This window comes from Balaenoptera acutorostrata, chromosome 3 (genome assembly GCF_949987535.1).
Source record: "Balaenoptera acutorostrata chromosome 3, mBalAcu1.1, whole genome shotgun sequence".
NCBI classification, from domain to species: domain Eukaryota; kingdom Metazoa; phylum Chordata; class Mammalia; order Artiodactyla; family Balaenopteridae; genus Balaenoptera; species Balaenoptera acutorostrata.
The window spans coordinates 59,826,780-59,840,508 of record NC_080066.1 but is presented as its reverse complement, the minus strand read 5'-3'; the positions used below and the strand labels follow the sequence as shown (position 1 = coordinate 59,840,508).

At 48.6% G+C, this 13,729-nt stretch overlaps 1 protein-coding gene across 5 annotated transcripts in view; it reads left to right on the top strand.

The window, feature by feature from the left end:
* The first annotated feature begins 11,193 nt into the window (after positions 1-11,193).
* TBC1D2B (TBC1 domain family member 2B) overlaps positions 11,194-13,729 on the top strand; it is an 89,050-nt gene continuing 86,514 nt past the window's right edge. For 3 of the 5 annotated variants that reach the window (XM_007198507.2, XM_057544782.1, XM_057544783.1), the window contains exon 1: positions 11,194-11,625. In XM_007198507.2, coding sequence (XP_007198569.2) covers positions 11,269-11,625 — 357 coding nt within the window. In that variant the 5' untranslated portion in view covers positions 11,194-11,268. The remainder of the gene's footprint in view (positions 11,626-13,729) is intronic. The other 2 variants (XM_057544784.1, XM_057544785.1) reach the window with 2 other exon arrangements.

Below are 13,729 nucleotides of genomic sequence, written 5' to 3'. Positions count from 1 at the left end.
GGCCCAGGATATTTGTTCACGCAAACATCCCTGAATCTCTAGTGTGTTTCCGAGTTTCACAGCAGAAATCCAGGCTCGGTTGACAGTGAGGCAGGGGGTGTTGCAAACAGTCAACCCCAAGGATCTGGGTTAGAATCCCGCTTCCATCACACTGGCACAGGCCTCAAGGCAGTTTCTAAGTGGTTGCAGATAGCTCAATTTCTTCATCTGTAGAATGGGGATAATTTTTAAAAAGCTACTTTCTAAACTCTAGGGTCATTATGACAAGTAAACGAGATAGCATAATAGTTAAGAATGAGGGAACATATATATAAATTCCAAAACAGGCAGAACTGACCGATGCCAATAGGAGTTAGGATAGTGTTTACCTTGGGGAGTGTATGACCAGGAAGGGCTGAGGAGCTGCTAGGGGCTGATCACGTTCTATTTCCTGATCTGGGTGGCATGTTAGGTGAGTGTATTCACTTTGTGAAAATTCATTGAGCTCTGCTCCCATGAGCTCTGCAGTTTTCTACGTATATGTTCTACTTCAACAAAACAGCTCATTTGTAAAAAATGAGGATGCTACAGCCATATTTCTTTGGTTCCAGTTCCAGCTGACCAGCTATGGGACCTTGAGCAAATGACTTAATTTTTCTGGTCTTCAGTGTCATCATCTTTGAAACAGGGAGGAAGAACATGACCTGTTGTTTGGAAGGTAAAATGCGTTAAGTCTTCAGAACAGAGTTTGGAACGTAAGCTATCAGCATTAGCTATTACTCTGATGATGATGATGATGATGTAATGACTCTGAAATACAGTGGGTCCTCCCCTATTGGTAACTATTTTCCTTATTACTATTATTATTATTATAATTTCATCATGGTCATTCTCAAATCAAAATAAAAATACCAATGGCAAGTGTGTGATACATATGATTTAGAGAAAAGGTCAGAGCATGAGGCATACCTGCAACCTCAACCCGGACAGCTCATTCCCTGTCTTTGAGACTCATTTTCCACCTCTGTAAAAAGGGTTGCAGGGCATCCACTTGCCTCACCTGTCGATGGAGTGAAATACTGCAGGTCATGCTCTTCACACAGGGACAGGCCCACGGGCACATAGCAAGTGTTCCCGAGGGTCAGCTACCGGGAACATCGCTTTTATAAACAATTTCCAGCCTTGACAGAGAGGAATCAACTCCAGCCAGGGGACACCGAGAGGGATTCACATACTTGCGAAATGGTCTTCCTGTCACAGATGTAAGCCAGGGATATACTGGGGTCATAATGGAAATACCAGGGCCAAACTAGCAAGGACTGGAATTTCCTAATATGGGGTGGGGGAGGAGTAGGAGTGGATTACATCTTTATCTTCCCCAGTCTCTAACTGAAATTCAGCATTTCCTTCCATGGCGAGTGCAGAGAACAAATCTTATTAGTGTTCGTAGCACCTGTGACTTTGTCACCAAAGGAAATCACAGATATTTTCATATCACATTACAGCTGCTGCAGACATCTTGAGATATTGATTTTGCTCATTACCCCAAGATTATAATAATTAGACCCAAAGCTGGATCTTGATATTTAACATGCTAATAAAGAAGCACATCGTATTACTACATCACAGATATTTAGATAACCTTATTTCAAGATGATTGATTTCCACTGTAATTCTATGTATTTTATTTCGTGCATTTAAAAATATCATTCTGAGAAAAAGTTCATGAGCTTTACCAGATACCAAAGAGGTCCATGGCCCAAAAAAGGCCAAGGAAGCTGGGGTCTGACCCAGAGTTGGTTTGCTGCCAACATGAGGTCCTGGAGGTATTCAAATACAAAGAAACGTGTTTCTATAATTTTCCATGAGGTGTTCTCTCTCCACCTTCGTTTTAGGTGGGGCACTTTTATGAGCAGAACCTGGTCATTTGCATAAGAAGACAAAGGCTTTGTGTACTGGAAGGGGGAGCCCAGGATGGCTGCAGGACAGATGTGAAGATTCCAAGGTCAGGCAAATAAAGGAGAGTCTATTTTTATACTCAGAGGAAATGGGGGTGAGGAGGGGTTGAAGCCAGGTTTGCAGGCGTCAAGAGAGCTCTGTGAAAGATTGGGGATGGGTTTTCTCTGACAGCATTCCACATCCCACTGTTCAGTTCATCACCTGTGCTCACCTACTAAGGGCTGGGTCCTGGGACAGAGAGAGGACCCTGGAGCAGCCCCTCCCTCCTTCTCCAACCCTGGGTGCCCAGAGGTGTCCAGAGAGGAACTAAGAGGATTCAGGCTCTGCAGTCAGACTAAGCGACTTAAGAATCCTGGTTCCCCCTTTGCCGGCTTTGTGAGTTTGGAGGAGGTACTTCACTTTGCTGTGTCTCAGTTTCTCATCTGTAAAAATGAAAGGGAGAAAAAGTATGCACCTGGTAGGGTTTGGGGATCCAGTGAGCTGATCCGATGCAAGGGAGTGGTGGGGAGGCATGGTGCACATGCAATAAGCATCAGCCCCAGCTCCAAGTCATCCCCCTGCTGGGAAGTCCCCAGAATTCTAAGTCTCTGTCTGTCTCATCGAAACTTCCTCGTCCTAGGTTCTCCATCAAGGTCATGCTTCTCCTGTAGGACCAATAGATGGTAATGGATTATCCATTATATTACTGTCTCCCGAGGATGCTCAGTCTGGCATGCCTTCTCAGGAGGAAAGCGCTCAGATTTCTCCAGAAAGATGCTCAGGGTCAGTGTCTTTCCAGCCGTTTTGATGAAAGCCCACTGAGTATGGCCAGAACCCCAGCACTAACACTGCCACTCCTTCTTTCTTGAGCCTGTGCAGTGGGAACATAGTACATGGCCAAGTGCTGCTGGCAGCCAGCCTCCTGGGTAGAATGCCAAAGTGGGCTTTTCAGTAAATTCTAGTCATATGTTCATTTTAGTTTATGAACACTGCATTTTCGTGCCCCTTAGTTAGTTATTCCATTAGAATTTGTTCCACAATAGTAGTGAGTGGAGAATGAATGATCCTATTTCTTTTTTCTCAGATTCTCTGCCTTATTCTCCACTGTATTCTGTGCCTAGAATAGTGCTTGGCACTGTTAGATGCTCAATAGGTATATTTTATTTTATTTTATTTTTTTGATGTGGACCATTTTTTGTTAGTCTTTATTGAATTTGTTACAATATTGCTTCTGTTTTATGTTTTGGTTTTTTGGTTGTGAGGCACGTGGGATCTCAGCTCCCCGACCAGGGATCGAACCGGTACCCCCTGCACTGGAAGGTGAAGTCCTAACCACTGGACCACCAGGGAAGTCCTGGTATATTTAAAATTATCATCCAAATTCGTGATACAGCCACACGGTTTTTAAAAATAAAAAGTGTAAAAAAGGTATCAGTAAAAATGTTCTCCTTCTAGGCATTAACCCCCATCTACCCAGTTCCATCTCATTCCCACAAGGAACCACTGTTATTCATTTCTTGAATGTTCTTCCTGGGTTTCTTTATGCTTATTCAAGTAAATATGTATATTCTGATTTTCCTCCCTTTGTTATATAAGGGGAGAATCCTATGCAGTGTTCTGCACCTTGCTGTGTAGAACTATTTAGTGATATATCTTAGAGTTCCTTTCATAAGAGTACATAGAGGGATGTCATTCTTTTTGTTGCAGCTGCGTGGCTGCAACATCATTTTTGTAACCGGTCCCCCACTAACGATCATTTGGGTTGTTTCCAGTGTTTTTATATTTCCAACAATGCAGCAGTGGATGACCTTATACAGATTTGATTAAACATAAGAGTGAGTACATCCATGGAACACATTCCCAGAAGAGAGATTGCTCAGTCAAAAGGGTATTTGCATTTGTCATTTTGATAGATGTTGCCAAATTGCCTCCTTTAGGGGTTGTAGTCATTTACGCTCAGGAAATACTGAATGAACGAATAGACGAATAAATAATATATCCAAGCTCAGACATTTGTGGGCCCCCAGCTTGCAAGAAAAACTGGGAGGGGGCCGATGCTGACTCAGAGAGGTCACCAATTTTACCGTGACTCTTTCGGCACCTTTATGTCACTGAGCAAGCTCATCTTTTCACCTGTAGATCATGGCTGTTGGGGTCAGAGGGCAGTACCCAGAGATGCTCCCTACAGACGTCTTCCCACCAAACAGGAGTCCTGTTTCATTCACAGGACAACGGCCAGGTACTGAGAACTTTACAAGGGCTGATTAAAATGTCTGAGACCTGAAAAACAACAACAACAACAAAACAACTCTACCACTATTGGCTCCAAAATCCAAAAGGAGAAAACTGCAAAATCACAACAAATGCATAATAAATATCTATACAATATATTGTTGCATCAGCTTCATTTAGTATTCATAAAAGTTTCATCATATCTGAAAATGGTTTGGAGGTCAGATTGTCTTACCTCACAAGAATCCCCAAGTGTTCAGGAAAACTGCCAACAGACTGTTACCAATTGTCAATTAAATGAATTCTCAAAGCCAAATCATTCCAAAGGAAAATTATAAAAGTAATCATTTCTAAAAAGTTCAAAGTAAAGAAAAATTATATACAGTATTATACATAAGATATATAGAATATTATGTCATATATAATATACATATGTAATGTTAATACTATAGTTATATATAATATAAAATATTAATTAATATTATATTGTATATAATTTTAAAATTTCAAATGTGGCTGTGTCATTAAATTTATTCATTTATTTATTTGCTACATAGTGAGAGGCAGACTCCAAAAGCAAGAGTGCCTTGGGCCTACCAAGGTGTGAAGAACACTGCCAGCCCCACCTACTCCACAGAGTACCCCTGCTCTGGGACTGTGGGCTCCTGACAACCCCGGAGGAAAGGGAACCCACCCCTCAGATCAGAGGCGCTCCCCCGTCGGGTGTACCTCTCAGTTTTAGCAGCAAGAACAAGACGTAAATTTATTTCTCTATAGATTATCTGGCCTCACCAGTGAGTAGTTCTGAGTCCCACGCAAAAATGAAAATCTACAGAATTGCATGCTGTCTGCTCATGAAAACTAAAGAAGGGCCGGGTATGTAGGGATCAGTTTAGGGCCCGTTGGGAAGATCAGGGGCCAAGGACCATATGTTGGAACTCTTGTTCTATAGTTTCTTGGAGGCCAGATGGCCGCCACGGGTCCTGGCACAGCTGCAGCTGCCCCTCCCTTAGTCCTGTCCCCGTCTCCCCTCCCCTCACTTCACAGCCGGGAAATGGAGGCCCACAGTAGATCTATAACGATGTTGAGCCCCTATCATGTGCCAAACACTTCAAATACATACATATGATTGCCTTTCCTCTTTATAACAGGTAGACGAGGTAGCATTACTGTCTCCATTTGTCCTCATTGTAAAGATGGGAAACTGAGACTCAGGACTGGAAATGGCCTGCTTGAGACAAAGAGTAAGTCAGTGGCAGGGCTTGGACCAGAACCTGGGTGTCCCAGCCCGGTTCCTAATAAATATGCTGCATCTGCCTTCCATGCCTTTGCTCTTGACATCTCCCCTACCTGGGGCTCCTTTCCTTGCTACTCAAATTCTATAAGTACCTAAAAAATGCCCTGAATCAAAATTAATAAATATTTTGTCAATATATTCAAACTTCAAAATACAAAACAAATCTTAAAACATTCTCCTCTTCACTCCAAGATCGGCTCTTTCTGGGTCTCCTCACTGCCCATTATCACATCCTGACTGCCTTCTGGGACCTTCCCTCCAAGGTCTTGTCTCCTTATTGCTTTGCTTGCACAAGCACCTTTTAAACTCCTTTGGAAACCCCTTTACCCAACCAGGATGATGTCTAAACCTCTGTCATTAGAACAGCATCTCTTCAAGACTTCAATGAAAATGCCCCCACCTCCCAGGCTGGGCCTCACAGTGGAGGCTGCAGTCCTAGCGCTTGTGTGAGCAGGGGGGAAGAATCTGAGCTCAAGTTTGGCTGAGGGAAGGGGATCCTGGGAAGGGGACGGCAAGAGGGCCCCTGGGAAAGGTGAGTGGGGAAGGCAGAAGGGCTAACAGTGTCCTGGGCACAGTGTCAGGCCCAGAAACAGGACAGTGACCTGAAAGGGCAGGGCCTCTGCAGCTACAGCCCCAGTGCCTCCCCTGGGGTCCAGTTCTCACCTGCTCCCTGGGCAATGTGGCTTTCCCTAACTCCTATGTGGGCCTCGCACGCAGCCCCTGCAAGCCTTCCACCCCCCATCAGCTCCCAGGGGCACCCAAGCCTCTACCTATCTGAGCCCTGGCTACCTGGTCCCCGGGGCTGGGAGCTTGCCCAGCACCCCAGATGCCTTCCCTTCAGGAAAGAGAACCACAGGTGTGTAGATTTGCCTGCCAATTTGGTAGGGAAATGAGGCCTCCTGGAAGCTGGAGATGGCAAATCTAGGCCGAGAGGGTCCCCTTGGGGGGCTCCCCTGTCTGAAGCTCCCCCACCTGCCTAGACCAAGAGCCTCCTGCAGCAGGGGCCAGGCCCACTCCTTTTCGGAGTTTCAGCACCACTCAACACCAGGCGGAGGCAAAGAGCAGGGGCTGGCGATGTTTACTGAATGAATCAGCTACCATTCTGAGGCCTTACCACCCATCAGGGGCTGTGTCAAATGTTTTGCATTTGTTATCTCATTTAAGCCTCACAACAGCTCTAGGAGGTAAATGCTATTATTATGCCCCATTCTATAGATGAGGAAACTGAGGCAATGGGAGGCTGGGTGATCCACCTAATGTCACACAGCCCCTCCTTTATTGGGGAAACCGTCCCCCCCAACTGCCAGAGGGCAGGCAGCGTGGTGCAGGGCTGTGTGGAAGCACGTGGACAGCCCTCTCCCTGGTGGTGGTGGGGTCTCCCTGTGGGAGCTGTTCACCCTGGTCAGTGCAGCCTCTGCTCTGAAGACGGTCTGGCTCTCCCTGTTCCCTCTCCCACCCTCCAGTGCTCCGCCCATTCACAGCTCCGGTACACCAGCCTTGCCCCATGAACTCTAGTCCCCTCCCCATCCAGGCCAACTTCCTCCAGATGTGCTCCGGGTTGAGCAAGGCCCCACCAAGGTTGCACTGTGTCCCGCCACCCCACCCCCCACCACCGAAAACGGAGCCAGCTCTGCCAGTACTCTCTGCCTCAGGCACAGAAGCCTCCATTGGTGCCATCTGTGCGTGGCAGGGTGGTTAGGGCAGCTTCTCCAGCAGGGCCGGGGAAGATGCAAAGTGGTCATGCTTGCACTGACCGGAGTGGGCTGCCAGGCCTGCAGGATGAGGTAGCACCCTGAAGGGAAGGGTTAGGTCGGTTGTAATGGCTGGAAGGATCAAGAGACCTTTGAGCATGGAGGCTCAAAAAAACAGAGCCTCTGCTGGCCTGGGGAGCTATAGGGAGAATGACCACAGGCCCTCACAGCTGTGCCTCATGCCACTGACACATTTCAGAGCAGGTGGGGCAGGGCTCTTGGAGATCACCTTGCCATCCATTCCCTCATGGAATAGGTGGGAAACTGCAGCCCAGAGAGGGCACAGACACACCAAAGGACACACAGCATATCAGGTGGTAAGGTCTACGTTCCTCTCTGGGCTCCCCACGGGATTGTGGGCTCCTCCTGTGGCAGGTGGGTGTCTTAGTCAGCTCTGTCCCCTGGGGTCTGAGAGATGCAAAGGCAATGTGGCTGGGTGCTTCCTCAGAGGCCTCTCACCCTGTCCTTCTCTGGGGAAACTGGACTAGGATGAGTCACTGGCTCTGTGTTCTCCGGGGTTCGCCCAGAGGCTGGCCATGTGGGACCAAGTTCACTGCTCAAATTTCCTCTTTTTAGTAAACAGCAGCCACTTCCTCCTGGGTTGGCCATTTCCTCCTGGTCGCTGGTTCCTGAGAGGCTCGAGGGGGCAGGGGCTCACATGGGCAGGCAGGGCAGACCCTCTGGCACCAAACTCACCCGTACTGGACATGGGGGAAGCATGCAGGCTGTGTAAAGCTGGCGTCTGACCACAGGACATTGACCTTTAATCTAAGAGACTTTGGAAACTGCAAAATGTCAATAAGCCATCAAAGAAGGGTGCCAAGGAATTAGGAACCACCAGGGGCAGGCCCAGAAGGTCCATGTAGGAGGGCCTGGAGGGGGGTGATCTGGTTAGAAAAGGGTGGAAACTGAAGCTGCATTTGTTTAGCATTTTACACAAAATATAAAAATTTGTCCAAAATAAAGTTGGAGAGAGGTGTTAAGAGAGACGAGATGAAGGTTCACTGTCCAGCCCCCTTCAGCTTGTAGCTTTAGGAATGGGGGGTGAGACAATGCAGGATTTGCTCATGAAATAACCACCATCCCAGGGTGGCCCGGAGAGAACTGGCAGGGCGGGGGTCCTGGGAGAAGTCTGGAGGATCCAGAGGTTGTTGGGGTCTGTCCTGGAGCCTTGGGCCTCTTCTGCTTGCCTCTGCAGAGACGTGGGGCCCTCCAGAGGCCTCTGCTGAGATGTTGCCACTGGCTTTGAGGCCTCCACACTTTGCCTTTCTCATTGGGGTCTCTGGGCTTGTGGCTGAGCAGCGTCCTCAGAGGGCCACATTCTGGGCCTGGCCAGAGCCTGGCAAAGGGCCAGGAGAGTTTGGATATAGAGTCTTTATCAATAGATAGTGTAGGTGCAGCACCTGGGTCTGCCAGCTTTCAAGGGGCCTAGGAAATGTTTGTAGCCTAAGAAAAAGATAATGGCTGCAAAACCCAAGAAAAAGGGGAAAATCAAAATTAATAAATATTTCATTAAATGTCTACAAAGTGTAACATTATGTCAACTTCATAGTTATCATAAAAATGTCACTCCCTTTGAAAACAATTTATAGGTTGGGTTTTTTCTCACTCAGCCAGGATTCCCAATAGACATGATGACTGCCAAGATATGGTAGCCAAACGTAAATTAAAATGAATTCCTCGTAGTCAGATACTATCCAGAGCATAATTCTACAAATTCCTTCAAACATTTTTAGAGCAAAAATTATGTTTATTATGGGATGTGGAGCATTTTAATATGTTTGATATGATATGGGGTGTGGCCTCCATAAGGAAGCAGGGAGGGCCTGCGAGCATGTTAAAATGACAGGGAGAGAGTGGAAGTTCAAGTGCAGGAGGGTCAGGCTTGAGGCCAGCTTGCCCACTGAGAAGCACAGACACCAGCTCTGGGAGGGACGGCAAAGGTCTCTTGTCTAGTACCATTTGCCCAGCCCCGGCCAGCCAGGCCAAACTCTTGCCCAGGGTTGGGGGCTCACTCCTGCCACCCGTGAAGGATGCCTTCCTCCTGCCTAGCAGGTATCTGCCTCCACCAGATACCCCACAGGGCTTAGTTCTATCCTCTCAGTCGACAGTCTCCAGTCACCCCTACTTTTGCACAACTCACTGACAGAGCTGAGGGCGGAGGTGGGCTGTACCCCACTCCTGCCTTGCGGCCTCCCGTATACCTCCTGTGTGTAGCTGTGTACTGCAGTCTCAGTTCTCCCAGATCTTCCCCTTTCCATAGCATTTCCCGGTCACATCCCACCCTGGCTGCCTTCCCCACAAGCCAATTAATCACAGCCCCTCTTGCCCATGGCAAGACCCAAATTAAACATGGTTCCCTCACTCCTGAGGGTGGCCCATCCCATCCCGGCAGTGCATTCTCTGGCCTCCCATGTGTTGGGGCTGCTAGAGCCCCCTCTCTGAACCTGTTGATTTCAAAGGACATCAATGCTAACTGTATAATAATAATAATAATAATAATAATAATAATAATAATAATAATTGATATACTGAGTGCTTACTATGTAAGCACTTTTACATGATCTTGTAATCCTTACAAGAACAATGGTATGAAGTAGCTACCTATACTGTCCCCATTTTATAGATGAAGAGACTGAGGCTCAGAGAGGTAAAATAACTTGCCCAAAGTCACACCTCTGATTAGTGGCAGAGCTAGGAGACAAATTCCATCAGTCTGCACTCAAAGAGCACCATAGGGCACTAAGGTAGAGGCGTCCTTGCTGTGGCCAGCCAGCCAGATTCTTGACAGGCCCTGGGGAAAGGGGTGGTCATGTGGCAGCTAACATAGAGCCCGTTGCTGGTTGGCTGGCGGGGTAAGCTCACTCTTGCTACCTGTCTCCAAGTAAGCAGTCTAATTTGGTATCCCTGTCCATTTCAGAAAGCTCGATTTTCCACCTGCGTCTGTTAGTGTGTCTGTGTAAAAACATGCAAAACGAAGATGAGATATTGTTTTGATTTGGCCCTTTCACAAACATAGCTATGACCTTCCTTTTTTCTTCAGGTAAAGTGAAATTTGTATTCGTTTCTCCCCCACATCTTTCCACGGCTCATTCCCTCACATCATCCAGGTCTCTGCTCCATGTCACCTCCTCAGAGGGGTCCCCCTGACCCTCTGGAACGTAGCCTGCCACTCCTGCCCTACATCCCCCCATCCATCCTCTTACTTTGCTTTTTTGTGAAACAATGGCACTTGCCTCTTGAAGTTATTGTGAGAATTCAAATGAGTTAATATATTAAGCACTGGTAAGTAATACATGCTATTTAAGTGGTAGTCCTTTTTAAAATTTCATCACAGCGTGTATACAACACAGTATATATTTATCTGTCTTCTTTATGTAGTTTGTATTATCTCTCTCCCTTACTAGACTATTATCTCCATGAGGGCAGGTAAATGATTGGCTTGTTCACCGCTGTGTCCTCCAGTGTCTGGAACTGTACCTGGCACATAGAAGGCGTTCAGTAAATATTTGTTGAAATCGGTGAACGAACTGAGGTCTGGAGAGGTGGGAAGTGCTTTGGCTTTCATTCACGCATTCTATAAACATTTACTGAGCACCCACTCAGCGCCAAGCAATAGGCTCTCTCATTTTTGTAATACTAGCCTGTGAATCTGGCAGGGCAAAGATTTAAAAATAAAGTTTTGTACTGAGGTATAATTTACATAGAGTGAAATGTACAGTTTTAAGGGGACCCCTGATGAATTTTGAGAAATGCGTGTTCCAAGTAACCCACACTCCCGTAAAGAAATAGAACAATGTTTCAGCCCAGCAGCGCGAGGTTTTGAGCCCCAGGTTACACAAAGGAACAGAGAGCAGGGGTGACTCTTCTGGACCAGGCTCTGGGGCGCCCGCGGGGCCGCTCAGGGTGCGGGCCGTCGCTCCCGGGGGCGGGCGGGGGCGGGACTACAAGTCCCAGGCTGCTTTGCGCGCCCGCCAGCCGTGCGGAGCGGCGGGGTTGAAGGGAGGGGGCTCAGCGGCGGCGCCGAGGCGCTGGGGGCCGCGGCGCTGGCGGTTGGAGCGCGGGCTGGCGATGCTGGGGCCCGGGGCCCGGGCGGAGGAGGGTAGCATTGGCGAGGGCGCGGCCCCGGGGGCCACGGCGGAGCCTGGGGCAGGGCCGGGGCGGGAGCCAGCGCGGCTGTGCGGCTACCTGCAGAAGCTGTCGGGCAAGGGCCCGCTGCGCGGCTACCGCAGCCGCTGGTTCGTGTTCGACGCGCGCCGTTGCTACCTCTACTATTTCAAGAACCCGCAGGACGCGCTGCCCCTCGGCCACCTGGACATCGCGGACGCCTGCTTCAGCTACACGGGCCCCGACGAGGCGGCCGAGCCCGGCGCGGAGCCGCCCGCTCACTTCCAGGTGCACAGCGCGGGAGCCGTCACGGTGCTCAAGGTGGGACAGCGCGCCCCGCAGCCCCGCACCTGCCTCCCGGGAACCCGCCCACACGCCCTTACCCTGCTCCCCCTGCCTAGCCTCTGGGGCTGCCCCCAATGCCCAGCTCAGCCTAGCTCCTCTGACCATCGAACTTTTTGCATACCCTCCTTTCTCTAAAGCCCTTCTGCCTTTCTTTCCCCACTTCTTTCTCAGACTCTGTCCCCGTCCCCATCTCAAGCCCTTTACCTGGGTTTAGGCCAGAGTGGCTGGGGGCTACTCAATCCCTTGACCCGTTATCTCCCTCTGTGCCTTGCCTCGGGCCCTTCTCTGTCCACCTCCCTTCCCCTCCCCACCCCTCTCCTGTGGATGTTCTGTGTAACCCTCCCAGGCATTCATTACTGTAGGCTTCCTGCCCTTGGGTAAGTTATTACCCTCTTCAGCTGCCTCTTCTGTAAAATGGGGATAGCAGTAGTATCTACTTCGTGGGGGTGTTGGAATTACATGAAATATACTCTAACCTCTCCTAAGTGTTACTGCATTCACGGCTATAGACCGAGAAAGTCAGAGTTGGCAGGGCCCTTAAAGATAATCCACTGCAGTCTCCTCCAGAGTGGGCAGAGACACTCCAGCTAAGGTCACACAGACAGTAAGTAGCAGAGCCTGTTTGCTTGCTCTGTATTTTGGCTGGGAGAGGAGGGAAAGGTTTGCTTCAACCAGTTCTGCCTTGCCCATTTGAGGCTTCCTTAGTCTTTTTTCTACACAGTGTGTAGAAGCATGGGACTAGAGTCAGAAGTCCTGATCCTGGTGCTGAGAAGCCTTCCCTGCCCCTGGGGGGCCCTCCTGCTTCCGGCACCTGGGCGTCTGGGCCCTGGCCTGGAGTCGGGTCTCTCTCCCAGCCTCCTTCCCTGCCTGGTTCCTGTGAGCCGCCACCCTCACTCCACTCTCTCGCTTCTCTTCCGTATTACAAGCTGGGCTTTCTCCAGAGCAGCAGGGCTGGGCTGGGATGTATGAAAACTCTGCAAAGCTGGCCAAGTGGAGAGCAGAGTGGGCTGAGCCTGACGCCCTTGGCCTTGTGAGCACAGGGCTGTTCCCAGGATCTCCGAAGCCAGCAACAGTTGGAGTTGCTCCGCAGGTCGTTTTTAGAGCTTTGTCAGCTCAGTTCTTGCTGTTTCAGGCAGAGTCTGATTACTGTGTTCTTTTAGGCTCTTCCATCCCTTCTTTAAGTGGGTGCAGACAACCTTTTTCTCCAAAGGAAGCCAAGCAGAGTTGCAGTTCAACTCGGGCTTACTTAGAAAGCATTTGTATAAACTTGGGCCTGATCTGAGCGAGTACACAGGGACTTTTGCCAAAGAAAGGCTTGTCCTCACTGTATATATGGACTGTCCTTGTGTACAGCTGAATTTCCTGTGGAATTGTTTGTTAAAACAGAAAATAGAGGATCCTGTTTCAGATTTTCTCAAATGACTTTGGAGCCCTCCATCAGGTTTTTTCATTAAAATTTTTTCAATGATGGAGGTATCTACATAAGTGGGGCTACAAGATGCAGTGTCAGGAGTGTGGCTTTAGAGTTGAATTGACTTGAACTTGTGGCCTGAATCTGCCACTCACATGTGTTGAGCAAATTATACCACCTCTCTGTCCCAGTTTCCTCTTCAGTCTAATGGGAATCTTACCTTCCTCATTGGTTAGTTTTGAGAATTCTGGAAAATAGCTGGCACAGAGTAGGCACTACATGGCAGCCATATGAAACAGCAAGTAGTGTCTTTGGCCAATTATGTAGTACATTCATATAATGGAATATTATGCAGCAGTGAACATAAAGGAATGAGAGCTATAGGTGTCAACATGGATGACTCATAAACATAAAATTGAGAAAGAAAAACAAAGTTACACGTTGATTGCATACAGAGGTACCATTTATGTAAAGACTAAGAAGATCATGCAAACGCATATGCTGCATGGGGAGTGGGAGAGCTGTGTGGGCGTGATGAGCCCTGGATTCAGGATGGTGGTTCCCACTTGGGGAGAGAGGGGAGCGTGAGTGGGAATGGGTGCCCAGGGGGGTTCTAGTGTCTTTGCAGTGTTTTATTTCTAGCACTGGGTGGTGTTTGTTATATTATTC